The 21,229-nt window shown below is 28.5% G+C and overlaps 8 protein-coding genes across 8 annotated transcripts; 5 read left to right on the top strand and 3 right to left on the bottom strand.

Moving 5' to 3' along the window:
• Positions 1-369: 369 nt before the first annotated feature.
• On the top strand, positions 370-5,865 carry BN7_749 (E3 ubiquitin-protein ligase; the record flags this gene model as incomplete). Its single annotated transcript, XM_011278624.1, has 1 exon — positions 370-5,865. One exon carries the CDS (start codon positions 370-372, stop codon positions 5,863-5,865), a length of 5,496 nt encoding a protein of 1,831 aa, XP_011276926.1.
• A 97-nt stretch (positions 5,866-5,962) lies between these two features.
• TYS1 (tyrosine--tRNA ligase TYS1) lies at positions 5,963-7,153 on the bottom strand (the record flags this gene model as incomplete). The annotated part of the gene is made up of 1 exon (XM_011278623.1): positions 5,963-7,153. One exon carries the CDS (start codon positions 7,151-7,153, stop codon positions 5,963-5,965), a length of 1,191 nt encoding a protein of 396 aa, XP_011276925.1.
• Positions 7,154-8,578: 1,425 nt separating this feature from the next.
• On the top strand, positions 8,579-10,375 carry TFG1 (transcription factor IIF subunit TFG1; the record flags this gene model as incomplete). The annotated part of the gene is made up of 1 exon (XM_011278622.1): positions 8,579-10,375. The coding sequence occupies one exon, from the start codon at positions 8,579-8,581 to the stop codon at positions 10,373-10,375; it is 1,797 nt and encodes a 598-aa protein (XP_011276924.1).
• A 130-nt stretch (positions 10,376-10,505) lies between these two features.
• HGH1 (Hgh1p) lies at positions 10,506-11,630 on the bottom strand (the record flags this gene model as incomplete). The annotated part of the gene is made up of 1 exon (XM_011278621.1): positions 10,506-11,630. The coding sequence occupies one exon, from the start codon at positions 11,628-11,630 to the stop codon at positions 10,506-10,508; it is 1,125 nt and encodes a 374-aa protein (XP_011276923.1).
• A 343-nt stretch (positions 11,631-11,973) lies between these two features.
• Positions 11,974-12,429, top strand: MBF1 (multiprotein-bridging factor 1; the record flags this gene model as incomplete). The annotated part of the gene is made up of 1 exon (XM_011278620.1): positions 11,974-12,429. One exon carries the CDS (start codon positions 11,974-11,976, stop codon positions 12,427-12,429), a length of 456 nt encoding a protein of 151 aa, XP_011276922.1.
• A 718-nt stretch (positions 12,430-13,147) lies between these two features.
• Positions 13,148-14,383, top strand: RNA1 (GTPase-activating protein RNA1; the record flags this gene model as incomplete). Its single annotated transcript, XM_011278619.1, has 1 exon — positions 13,148-14,383. One exon carries the CDS (start codon positions 13,148-13,150, stop codon positions 14,381-14,383), a length of 1,236 nt encoding a protein of 411 aa, XP_011276921.1.
• A 30-nt stretch (positions 14,384-14,413) lies between these two features.
• On the bottom strand, positions 14,414-15,484 carry MUM3 (Mum3p; the record flags this gene model as incomplete). The annotated part of the gene is made up of 1 exon (XM_011278618.1): positions 14,414-15,484. One exon carries the CDS (start codon positions 15,482-15,484, stop codon positions 14,414-14,416), a length of 1,071 nt encoding a protein of 356 aa, XP_011276920.1.
• Positions 15,485-16,322: 838 nt separating this feature from the next.
• On the top strand, positions 16,323-17,492 carry BN7_742 (uncharacterized protein; the record flags this gene model as incomplete). The annotated part of the gene is made up of 1 exon (XM_011278617.1): positions 16,323-17,492. The coding sequence occupies one exon, from the start codon at positions 16,323-16,325 to the stop codon at positions 17,490-17,492; it is 1,170 nt and encodes a 389-aa protein (XP_011276919.1).
• Positions 17,493-21,229: the final 3,737 nt, after the last annotated feature.

The raw sequence follows: 21,229 nt of genomic DNA, 5'->3' as shown, positions 1-21,229 counted from the left end.
AAAAATGATTTGGGTGCCTGTGCGTACCATCTTTGCCTTCATAATTTCGCGAGATTTTGCCTCTGATGTTTACAAATCGTGAAAGATTCGGTTCACAGAAAGCTGGAGTCACAAATCAAAGGCAAGTCCGAGAGATCTGAATCCTTATAGTGGGCATTGTTTGGTATAGAAATCAACTGAATTATAAACAGAGATTTTGTCTGGTTTAGAAATAGGGGTTTTTGTTATCTCATCATATTCAAAGTGGAAACTTAGAGATTTAATTAATTGTTATTATTTTGTCCAGAGTACATACCTCATCGCCATCCAATCTATTGTTAAAGTGAAAGGGAACTAAAGTGCTTTTGAGGAAAACAAATAAGGAACAACATGTTCTGTGCCACGCCCAAGTCCAATCGTGATCAGTTTAAAACCACACTACTACGGCTACCGTCTAAGTTTCAATTCGATTATTCTGATGCTGCTAGAAATGAGTTGAGAAAATCACTTTATTATGCTATATCGGATAAAGGTACTTATATCAATTATTTTTTTCCAACCACAAAAGGTGATCCAACATCTCACAGCTCTTCTCAAAGTAGTTCATGTGATGAGTGTCAGTTGATGATTCCAAATGAAAACAAAAGTGATGATCCTGGACATCCAAATAGATTATGTGGTCGGAAATTCAAGAAAGGTGAACCAATTTACCGGTGTGTTACTTGTGGGCAAGATGAATCCTCAGGATTATGCTCCAATTGTTACTCAGAGGAATTTCATAAAGGTCATGATGTTATGACATCGGTTTGTCAGCGTGAATTTGGTGGTGTTTGTGACTGTGGAGACCCAGAAGCATGGAAAGTTGATTTACATTGTAAACATCATGAAATAGATGAGACACCAGAAACAGAATTCCCACAAGATTTCAAAGATAACGCTCTTCAAATACTACATGTTGTTCTAGATTATCTTGTTGATGTTTTGGCAGGCTCCACATCCAGTATAACAGAGCATAAAGATGCTGCATCAATCGTCCAAGAATCAATGAGATCTGATTTGCTTACTGAGAAATATTTCGGTAGAGATTGGAACTCTGAAAAGTTTTATCTTTTATTATACAATGATCAAAATAAACAGTATAGAGATGCTGTGCAACGGGTAGCCTTAGCTACTAAAAAAGTGGAAGATTTTGCTACAATGGTTGCCGATGAAGTGAACATCAATGGTAGAGCAAAAGTCATAGGGTCTACAAAATTAGATGAGTTGTTGGAAGCCCGTAAGGTACTTGAATCCACTGGATTGACTTGTTGTATCAAAGGAGCTAGAGATATATTCAGAGAAGAAATGTGTGCTGATATTGTCTGCTGGTTGACGGAAATTACAAGATCTTCTATTTTGGGAAACTACAATTTGATCAGAACTTTGTTACTCAAAGCTATTTGCAGTCCATGGAACTCCGGCGTTCAGTGTATAAAAGGAGGAGAGCTTCCAGGGTTTCTGGATCATGATAAGATACCTAATATTCCTATCAAGGTATCTGGCATATCTAAATCAGAAAATTGGGATTACATACCCAATACTTGGAATGTTGATCAAAATTTAGCCGATGAATGCCACTATGATGTCAATTTTTCTTTTAATGGACATGACAAAGACTCTTTTCATGGTTCGAGATTTCAATATCTTTTATATTTTGACATCAGGTATTGGAAATCATTCAGGGTTGATTTGCATAACTTGTTCAATTCAGTTCTGAACTCAAGTTTACTTTATAGGCCATTGATATGTTGTCAATACCTTGATATATATCCAACTATGTTAGATCTGTTTCTGGTACATGATAGAGAACCTGAATATAGTTGTATGACTAGTTTGAATCAGTTATTGACTCCTGTTAAAAATGCTACTTTGATCGCTGAACATGGGGATCTTACAAGATTATTAGCTGCCGCACATGGGTTCCTGACATCATTAAATGTTACAAGACCTTGTGATGTGGATAAAAGTCTATGTCTGTCTACAAGTGCATTCAAGAATAGAAAAGTTGGTCAAGTATTTTTTGATATATGTTGCATTTTACTGAAATCCAAAAATCCTAGAAGCATTTTAACTGAAAAATTCATTCATCAAATTTGTGATATTCTGGAGTTATTTCAAGGTCGTCCAACTCTTAAAAGGGAAGCATTAGAACATGTTGAATATGAATCAAATGATTATGGTGTTTATTTCAACATTTATTCGGTAATGGCTTCACTGTCTGAGATGGTTGCAAAAGTACTTGGTAAAATTGATACCTCAGAATCATCACATTTAATAGCTTTAGCATTTCAAAGACTTACCACCTTACTACAAGATGACCAAGGAGATGCTGAAAACTGTGATATAACACCTCTGGTTTCAAGACTGATTGGTGTTTCTGATGAGAAAACTGCTATTACAGATTTTAAAGTTCATGAGAATGTCGTTAGTTTTTTACATCCAATTCATGCATTTATAAGTTGGATGATCCAGTATTCTCATATTAGTAATATTAAAACATTAGAAAGTTTCGGGAATCTAAGCTTTGATGAGAATCTTATTCGTTATGTCTTGGAGCATCCTCTTAGAACAATTGTGTTACTATCTCAGATTAAAGTTGGGTTTTGGGTCAGAAATGGTTTCAGCATAAAGTCACAACTACATATTTATAAAACTAGTGGTATCCGGGAATCTGGTTTCAAACGTGATTTATTTATGGTCCAGCTATTATCGAGTTTAGGAAATCCAGATTTTATTCTGAAGACAATCTTCTCAAGATGGTCACTTTTACCTTGGTTGAAAGAGGATAATGGAAACAATGAGGATTATGATGCTACCGTTCTACCTTTAATGGTTGAAGAATGTTTGTTGTTTTTCATTCAACTTTTTAGCGAACTTGATTACCCAGATGATCCAAATCTCATGGGAGAAATAAAATTAGCTGTTGAAATTATTCATACTTTATGTTTCAAACCACTCACCTATTCAAAACTTGCTGCTGAAATCCCTGATTTTTTGGTTCATGAAAAGAGATTTGAATTAATACTCAAGAAAGTTGCTGAATTTATTCCACCAACAAACTCTTCACAATCAGGAATCTACAAGCTCAAGTCAGAATATTACAATGAAGTCAATCCGTATTACATTCATTACAGCTCCAATAAAAGAGAGGAAGCTGAAAAGTTGATCAAAGAAAGAATTGCGGCAAAACGTAAAATACCAGTCAAAGATGCTTATATTTCACCAACAATTATTGATACTGAAGATTCAATTTTTCAAAATATTTTCCAAGTTAGCACTTCAAAAGTTTTTATTCAATTTTTGAAATCAACTCTAAAATTCATTAATATTTCCGATGCCTCAAATAATGAAACAATGCTGAATTATTTATTACATTTAATTCATATTGCAGTGAAGAGTAATAATACTGCCCATTCAAGAGCATTCAGTGAACTCATTTGGCTTGAGCTGAATAATGATCATAATGAACCCTTTTTTTATGAAAGTGTTGGATCTTTATTATTCAAAATTTTACAAAATGAAGATTTTGCAGTTCATCACTCAAAAGTAAGGGCTATCTTCAGAGCATTGAAGGAAAAAGATAGAACCATAGACAGTTATTTAAAGGAACAAGTTGAAAGTTATGATGCTGCTGTCTTGGGAACTGACTTTATGTCGCCACCACCAACTGCATCTTCTGATTTTGAAATGAAGAAAAGAATGGCTAAAGAACGCAGAGAGAAGATCATGGCAAAATTCAAACAGAAGCAAAGTAGATTTGTTGAGAACAACTCTACTGCTGATGAAAGTCATGGTTGTGACACAGAAATGGACAATGAAGAGTTGGTAGGCTGGAGATATCCTGAAGAACATTGTATTCTTTGTCAGATGCCTAAAGGAACTGATGATATATTTGGGATAGTTTTCAATGCCATTCCTTCATCCTGCTTTAGATCCATCCCATTTGATGATAAATATTGGGTATTAAAAGCGTTCCATGAGAACCATCTTGAACATGGTAAAATTGATCAGTATTTTGATGATGTGAAGGATAAAAGCGTTATTGGGCCTGCTTTTCCAGCAAATAAAACACCATGTACCAAAACTAATGCAGTTGCTTCAAGTTGTGGTCACGGTATGCATTATTCTTGTTACAAGAACTATCTTGTATCCACCAGAAGTCGTCAAACTCAAATTACTAGAACAGTTCCTGAGGATTTTGAACATTTTGAATTCATTTGTCCCCTTTGTAAATCATTAGGAAATCTATTTATTCCAATTTTATGGAATTGCAACAACAATTCTTTCCAAAATGAAATTAAACCAGATGGAGCTAATTGGTCTGATGGATTCGAATCTTTGAGATATGCCTCATTTTTAGATGATGATGCTGGTAAAGACCTGACTGATTATAGTGTTGAATATGTGAAAAGTATACTTAGATCACATTATAAGGATGTTTTATTTCAAGATGAAATTCCACAAAATCTTAAAGAGGTCTCATTAAGTATCAATAATAGAATTGCTGATTTATCACCTAATCATTTCAGAGAATATTTATGCAAGCTTATCGGAAATACCGTTGGAAGTACAGAAATTACTTTGAGAGGAACTGATTTAGGTAATGACTATGCAATTAGCAATTTATCAAATCAAACACTCACAACTTTAAGAACATTGGTTGAATTTAGAAAAACATGGTTTGCAGTTATTGCTCATAAGCAACAAAATGATGGGTTTTCTAAAGGTTATACAAATAAGCTTATTTATGAAGCATTAGGTAAATTATCATTTTTAGGAAGTGATAAATCATTTGAAGTGTTAGATGATATTGAAATTTTTGATTTTTTGGTTTCTTGTGTACCAAATAAAATTGTTTCAACAAATTCTATTCAAAGAATGTGTTTTACACTTCATTTCATTCAAATTATTTCTGTGATTTTATCTCAACTTAATGATAAATTGTTTTCAAGTGAAGTTGGATTATTTGATCTTAAATACCCAGAATTATTAGATTCAACTAAATTTAATATTTTAACAATTTGCAGAAAAATTAGAGATAATCATCCAATTTTTGATAATTTATCAGATGAAATTTTCGAAGATTCAAGATTCCCTAATGTTATTTATCTTTTATTAGAACGTTGCATTACACCATTTTTAAGGAAAGTTATGATTTGGAATGTTTCATGTTGTGCAAATACAGATGGAATTGAATTAAATGGTGAAGATGAAATTGGATCAGAATCTGAAAGAATTTGTAAAATTTTAAATTTACCATCTTTAAAAGAACTTTTGAATTTATTTAATGATAGTAATTCATTTGAATTTGTTAAATTGAATGGATTTGTTTCATATATTCAAAATACAGATAATGATTTAAAATTTACCAGTGTTGAATTTCCAAGTTTTATTGGATTAATTGATATACCTAATAGACTTGATGATATTTTCACTAAACTATTATATAAGGGGAATGAAGTTAGATCATTAACAAATTTTGACCCAGCTGTTTGTTTATTTTGTGGCTCAATAATGAATTTACAAAAAAGTTCATGTGGAGAATCAAAAGGTGAATGTAATAGACATTATGAAGATGAATGTATTGGAGAATTTGGAATTTTTTTATTACCAAAACATAGTTCAATTTTATTATTAAATAAAAAAAATGGATCATTTCATCCAACTCCATATATTGATAGTCATGGAGAACATGATTCTGATGCAAGACAAGGACAAATCTTAACATTAAATGAAGAAAAATATAAGGATTTTATCAGACAAATGTGGTTAAAATTAGGTACACCAAATTATATTACAAGAAAATTAGAAGGAACTTTAGATATTGGTGGATGGGAGACTTTATGAAGAAAAAAAAACTAGAAAACTTAATTACATAATGCATATTAAATTAAATGTATAATACCAATCATTTATATTGTAGTATTATATATATAAACTATATCTATTTATCTTCTAATTTAGTTTCATCTAATTTTTGAGTAGTTTCATCAATTTTTTTTTGAGCACCTGGATGACGAGAACCTTTATCTTTTGGTTTTTTAGTCTTTTTTTCTTGTTTAACAGGAGCAGGATAACCTTTTGCTTCAACTTCTTGGAATTCTTTATCATTTGCAAATTCTTCACGAATTGGAGCTAATAATACATTAATTGCATCAGCAACACCAGATTTTAAATCTGGAGGAGCTAATTTTTCCTCTTTATAATCAGAAATTATATCATTTAATGAAGTATAAGTGATTGGACCACCAAATTTTTCTGGACGATCTATTGGGAATTCAAATTTACCTTCACCATTTTTCAATTCAGAAATTGGTACCAAAACGTATTCAATAAATGAAATTAAACCATTACCTTCAACAACACCAGGAGCACAGAACGCGGTATTAATCTTCTTTTTAACTTGTTTTGGATCTTCTAAAATATCAATTTTAGAATTTGGATCAGATGCAGACATTTTACCACCTTGAGTTAAACCTGGAACCATTGGATTCATTAAATGAGCTCTTTTCTTGTAACCTAAAGATTGTAAATTTTCTTCAGCCAAAACGAAAATTTTACGTTGATCAACACCACCAAATTGAACATCACAACCTAAATGTTCTTCATCTAAAGCTTGCATTAAAGGATAGATTAATCCACTTAATAATGGGTTTGCAACTTGTTTAACAACATCAGCACCTGCACGTTTAGCATCATTTTGAGAAACAGTGTTTGATAAGCGGAAGATATCTAAAGTATATTGTTCTTTTAATTGATAACTTGAACCAACAACGAAATTTAACTTATCAATTGGAACATTAATTGATCTTAAAATTGCTTTTACAATTCTTTCATAATATTTTGATCTATAATTAACAACTTCTAATGAAGCCTTCATATTATCTAAAAATGCATGTAAATCAGCTAATAAAACGGTAACTTCACAACCAGCTTTTAATAAATCAGCTAATTTAGTCATTGGAACAAAATAACCACAATGAGGTCTACCAGTTGGAGCAGTACCCCAATAAACTTTTAATGGACGTTCATTTTTTTCTAAAATTTCTTTAATGATTTGTGGATTTAAAACTTCTTGTAAGTTTTTAGTAATAAGTTTGAATTGTTCTTCAGGATCAGTGATTGTAGAAGACATTTTTGGAATATTATAAAGTCTTGATCAAACAAAAAGATAAAATGTGTCAAAAAAAAGAGTTTGAAATGAGTATTATATATTAATTTAATTTTCATCACCGGTAATCAATTTTTTTTAAAGATGGACACCTATTATTCTCGGACTGAGAGTTACACAGGGGAGATTTTCATAGGGAATGGGCCTAGTGTTATTTCATCTAGGCAGATGTCACCTGGTGAGACTCTGCCTAGCTTAACGGATCATCGGTATCAGTCATCATCATCTTCTGCGTAAAAGGTGTACTGGATCAGTTGAGAAGACATAATCTTTACCAATTTATTCTCAAATCAACAAGAGCTAGAAGGAAAGCCAGAAGGAGATCTGAAAGGAACTGTCTAGAAGGTACAAAGAGATCACCAATGTCACAAGAAGAGAACAAATCCATAAAGAATGCTGAAATTGATGTCAATGATGCTGGACAGGCTTTCTACCTAAGGTATTATTCGGGTCATCAAGGAAGATTTGGACATGAATTCTTAGGTGAGTATTATTACCAGGAGACCAGAAAGACCAGAAACTAATTTATTTAGAATTTGATGTGGAATTGAATGAAGAAAAGACCAGTGCTCTTGTGAGATATACAAATAACTCCAATTACAGAAGGGACGATCTGATCAGGAAAGAATGTGAGTGGTTTGTGTTATTTGGTTTTGATGATGATGAGTACTAATTGTGTCATAATAGTTACAATCAGTGTTGCAGTGGTGAAACAGTTGAAACAAATTATATCAGATAGTGAGATACTAAAGTAAGTGGAATGTCAATGACAAATAGCTCATTCAATTACTAACAAGTATCACAGAGAAGATGATTCTAAATGGCCAGAAAAGAATGCTGATGGGAAACAAGAATTAGAAATTAAATCTGGAAGATATCACATATCATTTGAGGTGAGTGAAGAACCCAATTATGATTTACTTCAATATACTAACATCATAATACAAAGACCACCAAGATTGGATCCTTAACAGATGTCAGAAATAGTGATGATCCAGAAGGTCTTCGAGTTTTCTATTATTTTGTACAAGATATAAAAGCTCTTATATTTTCACTAATAAATCTTCATTTTAAAGTGAGTAAAAGAGCCACAACAACACACAATGAGTTACATTCAATACTAACAACCAACAACAGGTCAAACCTTTATAAATTGGAATAATTCATTGTATAATAGTGTAAAATAGGAAGTAAATTAAGTAAATTATGATTTTAGTCTATATGTATTACATAATCTTTGTACTTTGCATTACATAATATTTTTGTCAAAAAGCTGAAAAAAAAAACAATATAGAAATCAAATTAATTAGTATATCTTTGATACCATCAACTACTTTCTTAGGCTGACACCCATCAATCTTATCATCAAATTTAACCCAGTTAATAACCATGGGTTCCAATCCACTCAGAGCGCCACCAAAACCATTCATCAAACGTGAAGTTAAAAGAGAACATAATCGTCAAATACCTCCTGCACAAAAACAAATTATTGATAATCCAGCAGATTATAAAGAATATCCATTAAGAGCTTGTACCCAGGAAGAAATTGAAAATGTTAAAACTCATATTTTAAAATTTCAATCAAAATCCACTGTTGATCCTGTAAACACTTTCACTAAACCAATTAGATTACATCGTAAAGAAACCAAAAATTTACAATATCAATTAACAAGAGCTGAAATTGAACAACGTCAAAGAGAAAATGCTGAAGCTAAAAGAATTGAAGCTGAAGAAAGGGCAAAATATTTAGAAGAAAAGGAAAAAAATGGAATTGTTAAAGAAAAAGCTGATTTATCTAAAGTTGCACCTGAACCAGTTAAAACTGAAGAAGAAAAGAAACAAGAAAAATTAGAAAAACAACAAGCTCAAATTGCTCCAGATGGTGGTGCAAGAAAAAAACAAAATCCATTTCAAAGAAAAACAAGACAAATTAAAGCTGTTGATGAAAATACTAAAAAATTAAGATATGAAGAATATTATCCTTGGGTTATGGAAGATTTTGATGGTAAAAATACTTGGGTTGGTAGTTATGAAGCAGGTTCTTCAGATGCTTATGTTCTTTTAATTCCTGATGGTGATGGTTTCAAAATGATGCCAGCTGATAAAGTTTATAGATTTACTCCAAGAAATAAATATTCAACTTTAACATTAGAAGAAGCTGAAGCAAGAATGGAAAAATCTAAAACTCAACAAATACCAAGATGGTTTATGAAACATCTGGATGAAAAAGAACAAAAATTAACAAGATTTGAACGTACAAAGAAAAAATTGAAAACTGTTGTTGGTACAAGTGGTGAAGGAGGTGATGAAAATAATAATAGAAGAGATGAAAATGATGATCTTGATTATGATGAAGATTTTGCAGATGATGAAGAAGCTCCAATTGTTGATGGTGATGAAGAAGAAAATAAAGAAAGTGAACGTAAAATTAAAATGGAAATGAGATCTGCAAATGCTATGGGTTTACATGATGAAGAAGGTGGTGATGATGAATATGATGATTTATTTGAAACAAGAAAAGTTGATAAAGAAGGTGAAAGATTACGTAAAGCTTTAAATAAAACTGATATGACTGGTATTTATGAATCAGATGATGAAATTAATCCATATTTAAATGAATCTGATTTAGAAATTGATGAAGATTCAAATAATGAAGATAATGAAGGTAATGATTTAAATAAACAAAATTCTCAAGAACCAAATTCACCAAATTCTAAAACAAATAAAAGTCCAACACCTGGAAGAACTATTAAAGTTAAATCTATAAATCATGGTATTGTTACATTATCTGCATTACCATCAATATTGATTAAATTTCCAAAAGGTGAATGGAATCCAAATGCAAAGAAAAGAACAGTTATTGATCCAAGTTCAGATGATGAAAGATCACATAAAAGAATTAAAATTGAAGATGATCAAAAACATTTACCAAAAAGATCAACATCACCAAATGTTAAACATGAAGATACAGATGCAGATATTATTCAAGTTCCTTCAGAAACTGATGTTGATTTATTAACTGAACAAGATATAATTGAAATTGTATCAAAAGAAAAATTAACTGCAAAAGAATTAATTCATAAATTAAAATTTAAATTATCAAAGCATCCTGATAATAAAAATAGAATTAAAACTTTAGTTAAACAATTATTGAAAAATCAAGATGGATTTTTGGTTTTGAAATAATAGAGAAATAAAGACAAGTTTATAAATACATAATATGAAAACATCAAAAACAATGATTTTTAAATATAATACACAATGGAAGGGTTCATTTATATATATATATATATGACATACAGTAGGGTGTATATATCTATAAAACTTCAACAATTTCTTCATCACCATCACTTTCATAATCAGGTTCTTCCATTTTTTCATCAATTTCTTCAATTTTATCTTCAGAACCTTCAGGAGCTTCATCTCTCATTAACATATTAACTAATCTTTCAACAACATCAGCAAGATCATCATTATCAATATTTTTATGTAATTCTCTAATTAATGGATAAACAGATTTTGTTCTTAGGTAGTTTCTTGTTTCTTTACTTGAACATAATAATAATAAACTTTCTAAATGTACTATAATAATTTCTGGGACAGGATCTCTTGTTTTATCTGGTGATAATAATTGTAATTCATCTGGTAATTCAAATAATTCATCTTCATCTAATTCTGCATCTTTTGATGAAGCGATTGGTAATAATAAATAAGGTAATATATTTGCTTGGGATTCATCTAATAAATCTAAATGAGAATCAATTTCAAATAATGAATTTTTAATAGTCGATGCAACACCTTCACGTCTAATTTTTGATTCATAATATTCTGTGAAAACTAAGATTTTGGTAATTGGTAAAATATCATCATATGATTGTTTTGTAACAAAATATTTTCTACCTTGTAAAAATCTTGAAATATCTGCAAAAAAAAATGATAAATAATCATAATTTGCTAATTTATTTAAAGATTTTTCTGAACCTTTAACAAAAATATCTAATAAACAATCAATTGCATTTGAACTTTTGAAAACTTCTTTATTTGGTAAATCTAAATCCCTAATTTCAAAAATTTTAATAATTTTATCATTTTTAGCTATATTTGTTAATAAAATACAACCAATATCAGAATTTCTATTTTCTAAATCCAAGATAATTTTTTCAATTAAATATTTAACAAATTCAAAATCATCAACAATTAAATCTCTAATTTTTTCATCTTCACATAGATTTGCCAATATAGTTAAAGAATGTTGAACAATAGTTTTACCTTTATCTCTTGCCAGTATTTTTAAATCTTTTATTGGTTCATAATTATTATATTGGAAAATTGAACTTTCTGGACCTTGAGATAATCCAACAACGTTTTCCAGGGCGACTGTTCTGATAGGAGCTTGAGGATGGTGTAAAAACTCGACCAATTCTTCTAATGGTGTAGGCATCTTTGTAATAATATAATCAGCAATATAACCAGTAACTAGATATAAATCTTCAATATAAATCTTTAATACTCATTATAAATATCGATGAGCTGCTTATACTGAAAAAAAAAATATTAATTATAATTTTCCAGAATTACGTAATCATTACATCATCAATTTCTAAACTTTTAAATTTTTCCAGATTTTTCGATTTTTTAATTTTCCGCGATTTTTTGATTTTTTAATTTCAGTGGCAAAAAACGAAATTGATGAAAATTGAAAAAGTGGACAACCAGAAAGAAATCAATCAACTCACAATTCACAATTACAATCAATTGAATAAGAAACTAATCATCAATTAAATATGTCTGACTGGGATACTAAAACTACTATCATTGGATCAAAAGCCCGTATTGGAGGTGGTGGTCCAAGAGCCAATGTTGCAAGAACTCAAGCTGAAATCAATGCTGCCAGAAGATCAGGTCAAGTTTTATCAGTTGATAAAAAATATGGTTCAACAAATACAAAAGGTGATAATGAAGGTCAAAGATTAACCAAAATTGATAGAGAAACTGATGTTGTTGCACCAAAAAAAATTGATGTTAGTGTTGGTAAAACAATTTCCAAGGTTCGTACAGAAAAAAAATTATCACAAAAAGATTTAGCAACAAAAATTAATGAAAAACCAAATGTTGTTAATGATTATGAAGCTGGTAGAGCTATTCCAAATCAACAAGTCTTGGGTAAATTAGAAAGAGCTTTAGGTGTTAAATTAAGAGGTAAAAACATTGGTGAACCATTATTTGGTCCAAAAAAGTAGACAAATAGACATATGTTTTGCATTTATTTTTATCTTTTCATCTTGAATTATGATGGCATCTTTATGATTTTATGACTTTGAAAGACCTGGGGTTGGAATGTGTTTATACAATGTTTACAATGTTTACAATGTTTTAATGATTATGTTCTAAGCCGTCAATTGAAATGTAGACTACAATATTATTGAAATGAAAGATTAATCTTTATAAATATAATAACAAGTGTATGACAATTCTACTCAAAGAAATCATAACAACTTGAAATCAAATATAAATTATATATATATTGTATATATTAATTACAATGCGAAATTAAAATATGTAATATGTAATCTTTGATATCACAAATACGTTAAAAATACGTTAAGCAACAAAATAGATGAAAAATCAAACAACAAGTCATTAAAATATTTAAAAACCTTTTATATTCCGAACTAGAAAGGTGAGTAAATCAAGAAATCTATCAGTAAAAACCATCAATACAAAGGTAAATGTTTGGAAATTTGCAAAAATTATCCAGTTGATCAATACTTTTGAATTACTTTTCAATGGATTTCAATTAGTATTTATATTTTTCTTTTATTATTCCATATAATTTCCATCCGAACACCACTTTTCCAATGTTTTGATTTTCGAAAAAAAATTAATTTTTGGCGGTTGAATTGATCTTTTACTTGTATTAATAGATCAACAAACCCATAGAAGATCAACTCACTCAAAATGGCCTCATTAGACTTCATCCCACAATACAAACCAGAAGAAATCTATTCTTTAGCTGGTAAATCAATCAAATTCGATACCAAGGCAGATATCGAACCATATTTAACAAATTTAAATTCTTTAACAGGTATTAAAAAATTAGATTTTTCAGGTAATACAATTGGTATTGAAGCTTCCCTTGAATTATCAAAATCAATAACCTTACACGCAAAGACATTAGAAGAAGTTAATTTTGCAGATTTCTTTACTGGTAGATTAAAAGATGAAATTCCTCAATGTTTAGAATATTTATTACCATCAATTTCTCAATGTCCTCAATTACATATTGTTAATTTAAGTGATAATGCATTTGGTTTAACAACAATTGAACAATTAGAAAAATTTTTAAGTGAAGCTATTTATTTAAATCATTTAATCTTATCAAATAATGGGATGGGTCCATTTGCTGGTGAACGTATAGGTAAATCATTATATAAATTAAGTTTATCCAAATCAACTCAAGGTCAATCATCATTGAAAACATTTATTTGTGGTAGAAATAGATTAGAAAATGGTTCAATTAATTATTTATCCATAGGTTTGAAAAATCATAAAGATTTACAAGTTGTTAAATTATATCAAAATGGTATTAGACCATCAGGTATTAAGAAATTAATCTCCCAGGGATTAAAATTTAATACTCAATTAACTATATTAGATTTACAAGATAATACTATAACAAAAAAATCTGGTTCAGTATTAGCTGATAATTTACCACAATGGCCTGAATTAAAAGAATTAAATGTTAATGATTGTTTATTAAATCCAAAAGGTTCATTAGATTTAATTAAATCTTTGGAAAAGACTAAATTTAATAAATTAGAATCATTAAAATTACAATATAATGAATTAGATAATGATTCATTAAAGATCTTATCAAGTATTATCTCAGAAAATTTACCTGTTTTAACAAAATTAGAATTAAATGGTAATAGATTTGAAGAAGATTCAGAATTAATTGAAAAAATTCAATCAATTTTTGAAGAAAGAGGATTTGGTGAATTAGATGAATTAGATGATTTAGAAGAATTAGATAGTGAAGATGAAGATGAAGATGAAAGTGATGAAGAAGATGATGAAGAAGAAGAAGAAGAAATTGATTTGAATGAATTAGAATTAAAATTAAAAGAATCAACTACAAAAGAAGATAAAAAAGTTGAAGATATTGCATCTGAATTAGAAAAAACACATATATAGAGATCATTATTAGCATTCATTATTCATTTATTATTCATTAATTTTCAATTGTTTTTGCATCATTTCAATAGTTTTATCTTTTTCTAACCAAAGATGTTCAAGCCATTTTTCTAATTTTTTCTCCCTTAAGGGTAATTTTGATATTAATTTAAATTTAATATCAATATTTATAATAAAGAAAGGTTGTTTTAAAGTTAATATTTCAAATAAATTTGGATTTTTAAAATTATTTTGTAAAGGATTGTAGTAAACTATTGAAAAATCAATTAAATTTTTAAATTGATTTGATGAACTTGAAGCTGTGTTGTTATTAATCTTGGTTATAGTGGATACTATATTATTAAAATTTTTAAATCTTGGATATAAAGTTTCATTTAATTTTGGAATTAAATATTGATCCAGTTGTTGATTTTGTAAAGCAAGTGAATAATCATTTATAATATTAACTTCGGGGAAATGAATAAACCAATTTGATTTTAAATCAGTTAATTCATTATTCTGATTTATAATTTGGTTCAATTGTAATTCTAATTGATTTGGTTGTATAACCCAATTTTCATCATTTGTTAAAAAATTCCAAATTGTATGTAAAGAAGGAATTCTCCATATAGAATTCCAATTTATAAAATTTAAATCAATTGAATCTAATGTTGTATTACCATTATTGGCAGCATGATTTGATTTTTTGGCAACTAAAGTCTTGATATAATAAATTAATATAAAATCAAATAATGATCTATGATTACTTAAACATAAACAATTTGATTCATTTAATATTTTCAATTTTTCTAAATCATTATTTAAATCTAATCCACTAATTATAATTTTAATTTTTCTTTTATTAATTAAATAAATTAATGATTGCCAAAACCACAGTGATATAATTAATTTAATATTATATGTGATTGTTATAACCCATTTGAAACCAATCCAATTTGAAACCCAATTCCATAAAAATAAATGTAGATTAACCCAGCCATTAACCAAGATAAATTTAATAAACACCCAAATTAATAAAAAACCTTTAAATTTATTTGTTAAAGTTAAGTTCAGAGTTGATGGATAAATTCCAATATGGGATAATAGTTCCATAATTTGCATATTGATATAATAGAACCAGCACAATCAGCACAAGACAAGATCTGATAATCAAACAATCAAACCTTGATCAAACAATCAACCGTCAGATCAGCAAGCAAGTAATCATCATCAGCGATATCTCAATACCATCTCCTCTGTGATAAAATTCCTTCTGTGTAATTTCTGTGTAATTTGTCTTTGTGTACAATAAATCTCGGAAAAACAATTCCAAAACAAATCTGTCAAACAAAATCTTAATCAAAATTCAATCGGTCCATTGCTTCTCCAGAAGGTCACACTTAGGCAAAGATCTAAACAAGACCCTGTCTAATGCCTTGTACACTCCTTGTATTCCCTCTGCCTAACCTCTGCCTAGCACTCCTTCCACCTTCCAATCTTAGTACTAGCACCCCCTCCCATACACTTCCATATCGGGTAAAACTTCACATAGATAAGAATCAAATCAATCAAAAGATAATCACTGATTTTATCGCAACGACAAACAAATTTGGTTAAAAAGACATACAAACCTAAACACCATCTTTATGTATCACAGATAAAGTTTGTAGGTGATCATCTGCACTGATTAAACTCAATGTGTTTTAATTCCAATCTTGGTATACGGTTACATACAATCTTTATGACTGGCTGCATCATGGGGCATGGTGATGTCTTATACTGATATGGAGGTTGGAACTGATGATAGTGATACTGATGATAAAGATAAAAGATTAATGGGGTGGTGAATTGATTTAATATATAAACACATCCATTTCTTCATCTTGCTATACCTTTTGTTATTCGGAGTTCTACATCAGATCAAAAGGTCTTTATTACTTATTATATTACAATTACAATCATGGCTGTTGCTGTTTTACCTCAATCTTTATCTCAAGATGTCTTGAATGATAATCATAAATATGATGTTCCAAAAGATGTTTATGAAGAACAATTATTACCAATCTTACAAGCTTTATTAAAATTTGGTATTACTGATCCATCCACTGTTAAATTTGATCCTGCAAAACATATTTTATTTACTGATGATTATTATACCAAAACCAAGAGACATACTTTAGAAGAATTAGGTTTAAAAAATCTTCATCAAACTCCAATTAGTCCAATTGGTGTTAGTGAACCATTCCCATTATTTACTCAAGAAGCTATTACAATAATGAGATATGAATTAATTCAAAAAGATTTAATTGAACATTGTGGTAGAGTTTCTTCACAATCAACTACTGGTGATGTTGATTTAACAATTAGAGGTTACACCAAGAAATTTGCCCATTTTACTCATGAAGCTTGGACTCACCCAAAGACAATGGAAATTATTAATAAAATGGCTGGTGTTGAATTATTACATATGTTTGATTATGAAATTGCAAGTGCAAATGTTTCAATTAGATCTGAAGCTACTAAATTAATTGATCAAACTCCAATTGATTATGATGATCCAGATAAAATCCCAGGTATTGTTTCATGGCATTTTGATTCACCACAATTTGTTTGTGTTTTAATGATGAGTGATACAACAAAAATGGTTGGTGGTGAAACTTCATTAATTAAAGGTGATGGTAAAGTTGCAAAAGTTGCAAATCCAAAACAAGGTTGGGCTAATGTTTTACAAGGTAGAGTTGTTAAACATATTGCACCAAAACCTTCTGGTGAATATGATGAAAGAATTACTCAAGTTTGCAGTTATAGACCTGCTGATCCAATGTTGGATAAATGTGTGATGACTACAATTAAACCTGCTGCATTATCTGGTACTCGTTATAATGAATTTTATAAAGATTGGATGAATTATAGATTAGAAGTTTTGAGTAAAAGAGTTGATATCCTAAAGGAACAAATTAATACCAAGATTGATAAAGGTGAAAGATTTGATCAAATTGAAACTATTAATTTTATTCAAAAAAATATTGTTGAATATGCTGAACATACATGGCAAGAATTTGAAGTTGTTGATGATGGTATTGTTGAAAAACCAGCTTCTTATCAAGTTACAAAAGCAAGATGGGATTAGATCAACCAAAAACAACAACAAAGGTTTTTAATTGTGAATTTACTTTTTTTATTGCATGGAATTATAAAGGGTTCTGGAAACTACTTTAATGATTAATCAACAATTCACAATTATAACAGACAACATGAATTATTTAATTCTTCAACATATACAACATGAATTTATGAAATGTTTTGATTACTTTTTTTTATACTATATACTGATTTTACTTTTTTTTATAACTGTCGTTAATTTGGGAAATATTCTGATCTTTTTTACATAGTCTTTTTAATTTAATATAAATATGAAATTTATTTGAAGTTGTAGCTGAACTCTTTTGATTATCTTTTGATTAATTGATATCCTTTTGATTGATTTCCGCTATAGAAATTAGCCGCCCAGGTTATTTAGTGAAATTAATTAATATAAAGAGTAAAAAAAATCCAAAAACCTTTAACTTAAACATGAAATTATCTTTCAACACAATATTGATCTCTTTTTTTTAAGCTTTATGAAACGTTTTGAGGTTGACATCAATCTTGTGGTTTTTATTAGTGAAGTTTTATTAGTTACTATTGGAAGTGTTTCAGATCACTAGAAATTGACATTCAAGTAATTAAACACACTTGTGGATTTATAAGTATGGATCAAGTCAATATATGTATTTACATGATTCAAGAGGTTTAAATGTTTGTTATGATTTCATACAACTTTAATCTTGATATTGTGATTCTTTGTTTTACTTACGTGATTATATATTTGTAGATTTAGTGTTTTGAGTACGTACTACATACCGCCAATGCTTTAGTGATACTGGAATAAACAACGGAACCTCAGAATATTCGTATAATGCTTCATAAATGATATTCATTATAATTGTGGTTCAATGATTGCGTTGATAATAATCATAGATTTGTATATAACGCGAAAAGTTTCCTTGTTAGCTATATAGATTTGGTTTTGTGTAATGAAGAATCTACATATAAATTAATCATAAATTTTCATTTTTTTAAATAGTTACATTCATAACAATTTCATCATATATCTAGTTTTTTTGGATCAATATAAGTGAAATGGTGATAAATGAGATACCTTTCTTCATATGAGATTGCTTTTGTTACAGTCATTTTATTAAATGTGAAAGCTCACTCCAATACCAGAAAATAATGTTGAAGATTTTTTATCAAAAAGTATGTTAACTTCATGTGAGAAATTTAATAAATCAAATTGAAGGACATATTTACTTGATGTCATTAAATACATGTTTACATATTTAAAGGTTTATGTTTGTTTAATCATGATGATTCTACAACTAGATCTTTATACAATATGTTTTTATTTTGTTTCTTAATACATTATCATGTTTTTGTAGACTTAATAACTCTTATAGTTTACCGCTATGGGTAAATAGTTCTTTGTATAAAATCACAACGCTACTTATATTTCTTTGTATACTGGGCGGCTAATAATTCGGAATGGTTTTGTGTAAGAGCTGTTTAAAAATATTTAAATTTACATTTTAATTCACAAATTTATCCAATTGTTATATAAATTGTAATATCCTCAGCAGGTTAAGATTCTAATCCATTATATTATATTTGAATTCTCCATCACTTTCACCGGTATTTTCTCCAGTGGTTTGACCTGTATTGTTGTTGTTTTACAACCCAAAATCTTCAGTTGACACTTGTGTGATTTCTTTAATATAATGAACTTTCAAATTATAAGTTAATCACCTTATCATAATTATAATCTCTGGGAGTTAAACTATATATACTTCATATTGGTTTTCTCAGATTGATCTATAAGCATTAAACTTATATGGATTTTGATTCTTTAGTATCTATAAATGATTAAATGAATTTTAATGTACATATAATTGATCAGTTTTTAACATGTGGTATATCAGTTCTTTGTAGACTTAATTCCATCTCTATTATGTGAAAATTTATATTTTACAACTAGTTATCTTTATATAATATTTTAATTAGAATAAGAACCATGCTATACTTTACATATATAATACCGAAGAACGTCTCAGTTTCATGAGATTAATACTACACACGGTTCAAATTAATAAATCAATTATAAATCCAATATTTGGTGTATTACAATTCCACTTCAAAGAAAAACAAAGATCATAATTAGCCGTCAGTCCAAAAAGCTGTTTAAGTTATCTTTGTGGTCATGAATTTTTATAAAATTAATTAACACATATATAAATTAGTTATAATATATTCTTAAACACTTAAACATTATCAACACTTTCTGACAAATAATTTTAGTTTCAAACATTTCCTTGTGATAATCAGATGTCTTATTGCCTAATCCTTCTTCTGGTATATATTTATCACCACACGTCTTCAATAATTAGTTTTTAAATTGATATAAATTTGTTCATAATTTTTTTCATGTTCAGCTTTTATAAGGTTTTGATAGTTTAAAATTACTCAAAGTTGAAATGATTTACAAAGTACACATGATCAATATATATATTCACAAAATTGAAAGGTTTCAAGCTTGTTGTTATTTTATACAGCTTTAATCTTGATAATTTATGTGATATCTTTGTTTTTAATTAAAGGCTTGTAGAATTTGTGCGAGTAAAGTACTAGATCACATCTATATCAAAACTATTTAGACATGGTATACTAATTTTAGATTAGAAAGCCATTTATTATACTATATATATAATCTTCATATCTAATCTAATAGTAGCGCTTAATTTTATCCCTATTAAATATATTACAACAAAAATAGGCCTTTAATGGAGGTAAAAATTTGGTTTTGTGTAATTAATTATTATTATATTATAATTTAAATTCTCAATTCTTGAATTCTATTCAAGTTACTGTTACATTATATTATATATCTACTTCAATATTTAGTGTTTCAAATTCCAAAAGTTTTTTCGGTCATTTCTTACCCCTTCATGTCCATCAGTTATATGTTATAAACCTTCAATATTGTTGGATTGTTTATTTCAAGATTTTTTTTCAGATTTTTGTTAGGTATCATATATGTCTATTTCAAGGGGAAGATTAAACATTTTTAAATACTTTAGATGTCATATATTTACTTGATACATATTGAATACTATCAAATATATGAATTTACATATTTAGAGATTTATGTTTGTTTTAACAATATTGTTTTACAACTAAATCTTCAAACAATATGTTTTTATGTTTTTCAATTTTTAATTTGTAGATATTTTTGTTAATAGTTCCTTGATCTTAATATGACATTAATGATAGATGATCAAGATGATTAGTCTTCAGTATATATTGGGAGCTGGTTAATGAAAGTTTGAATTAATACTTTCACTTTTCTCACCAGCTGATCTATAAAATTCTAACCCAATTTCACATAGTTTTCTGATATACTATGGAATTTAATATTCGTAGTTCTCTTATCTTTTGGTTATTGATTATCTTTGATTGATAGCCGCTACACATAATAAAATTAAAACTACTACTGAAATTATTTGTAAAAGCGTTAGCCTCCAATATGAATAATTATTAGATTAAAAATTAGCCGCCCAAATCAATCTTTGTGTTCATCTAGTTCTAATTAATTTATAATGAAATTTCAAATACAGGTATAAAAATCTAAAATAATATTGTTTTATCGATCAAATTAGTCTTTCAAAACAATTCATCTTCAAGCTGTATTCTCAACCATTTCTTCATTTTTTCTGTGCATGTGCAATTCTTGGATTATGCTGTAGCTTTTAAATAGCAATTTGGAAGCTACTG

Source organism: Wickerhamomyces ciferrii, contig 00013 (assembly GCF_000313485.1).
Source record: "Wickerhamomyces ciferrii WGS project CAIF00000000 data, strain NRRL Y-1031 F-60-10, contig 00013, whole genome shotgun sequence".
Taxonomy (NCBI): Eukaryota; Fungi; Ascomycota; class Saccharomycetes; order Phaffomycetales; family Wickerhamomycetaceae; genus Hansenula; species Hansenula ciferrii.
This window is presented reverse-complemented; position numbering and strand designations above follow the sequence as displayed.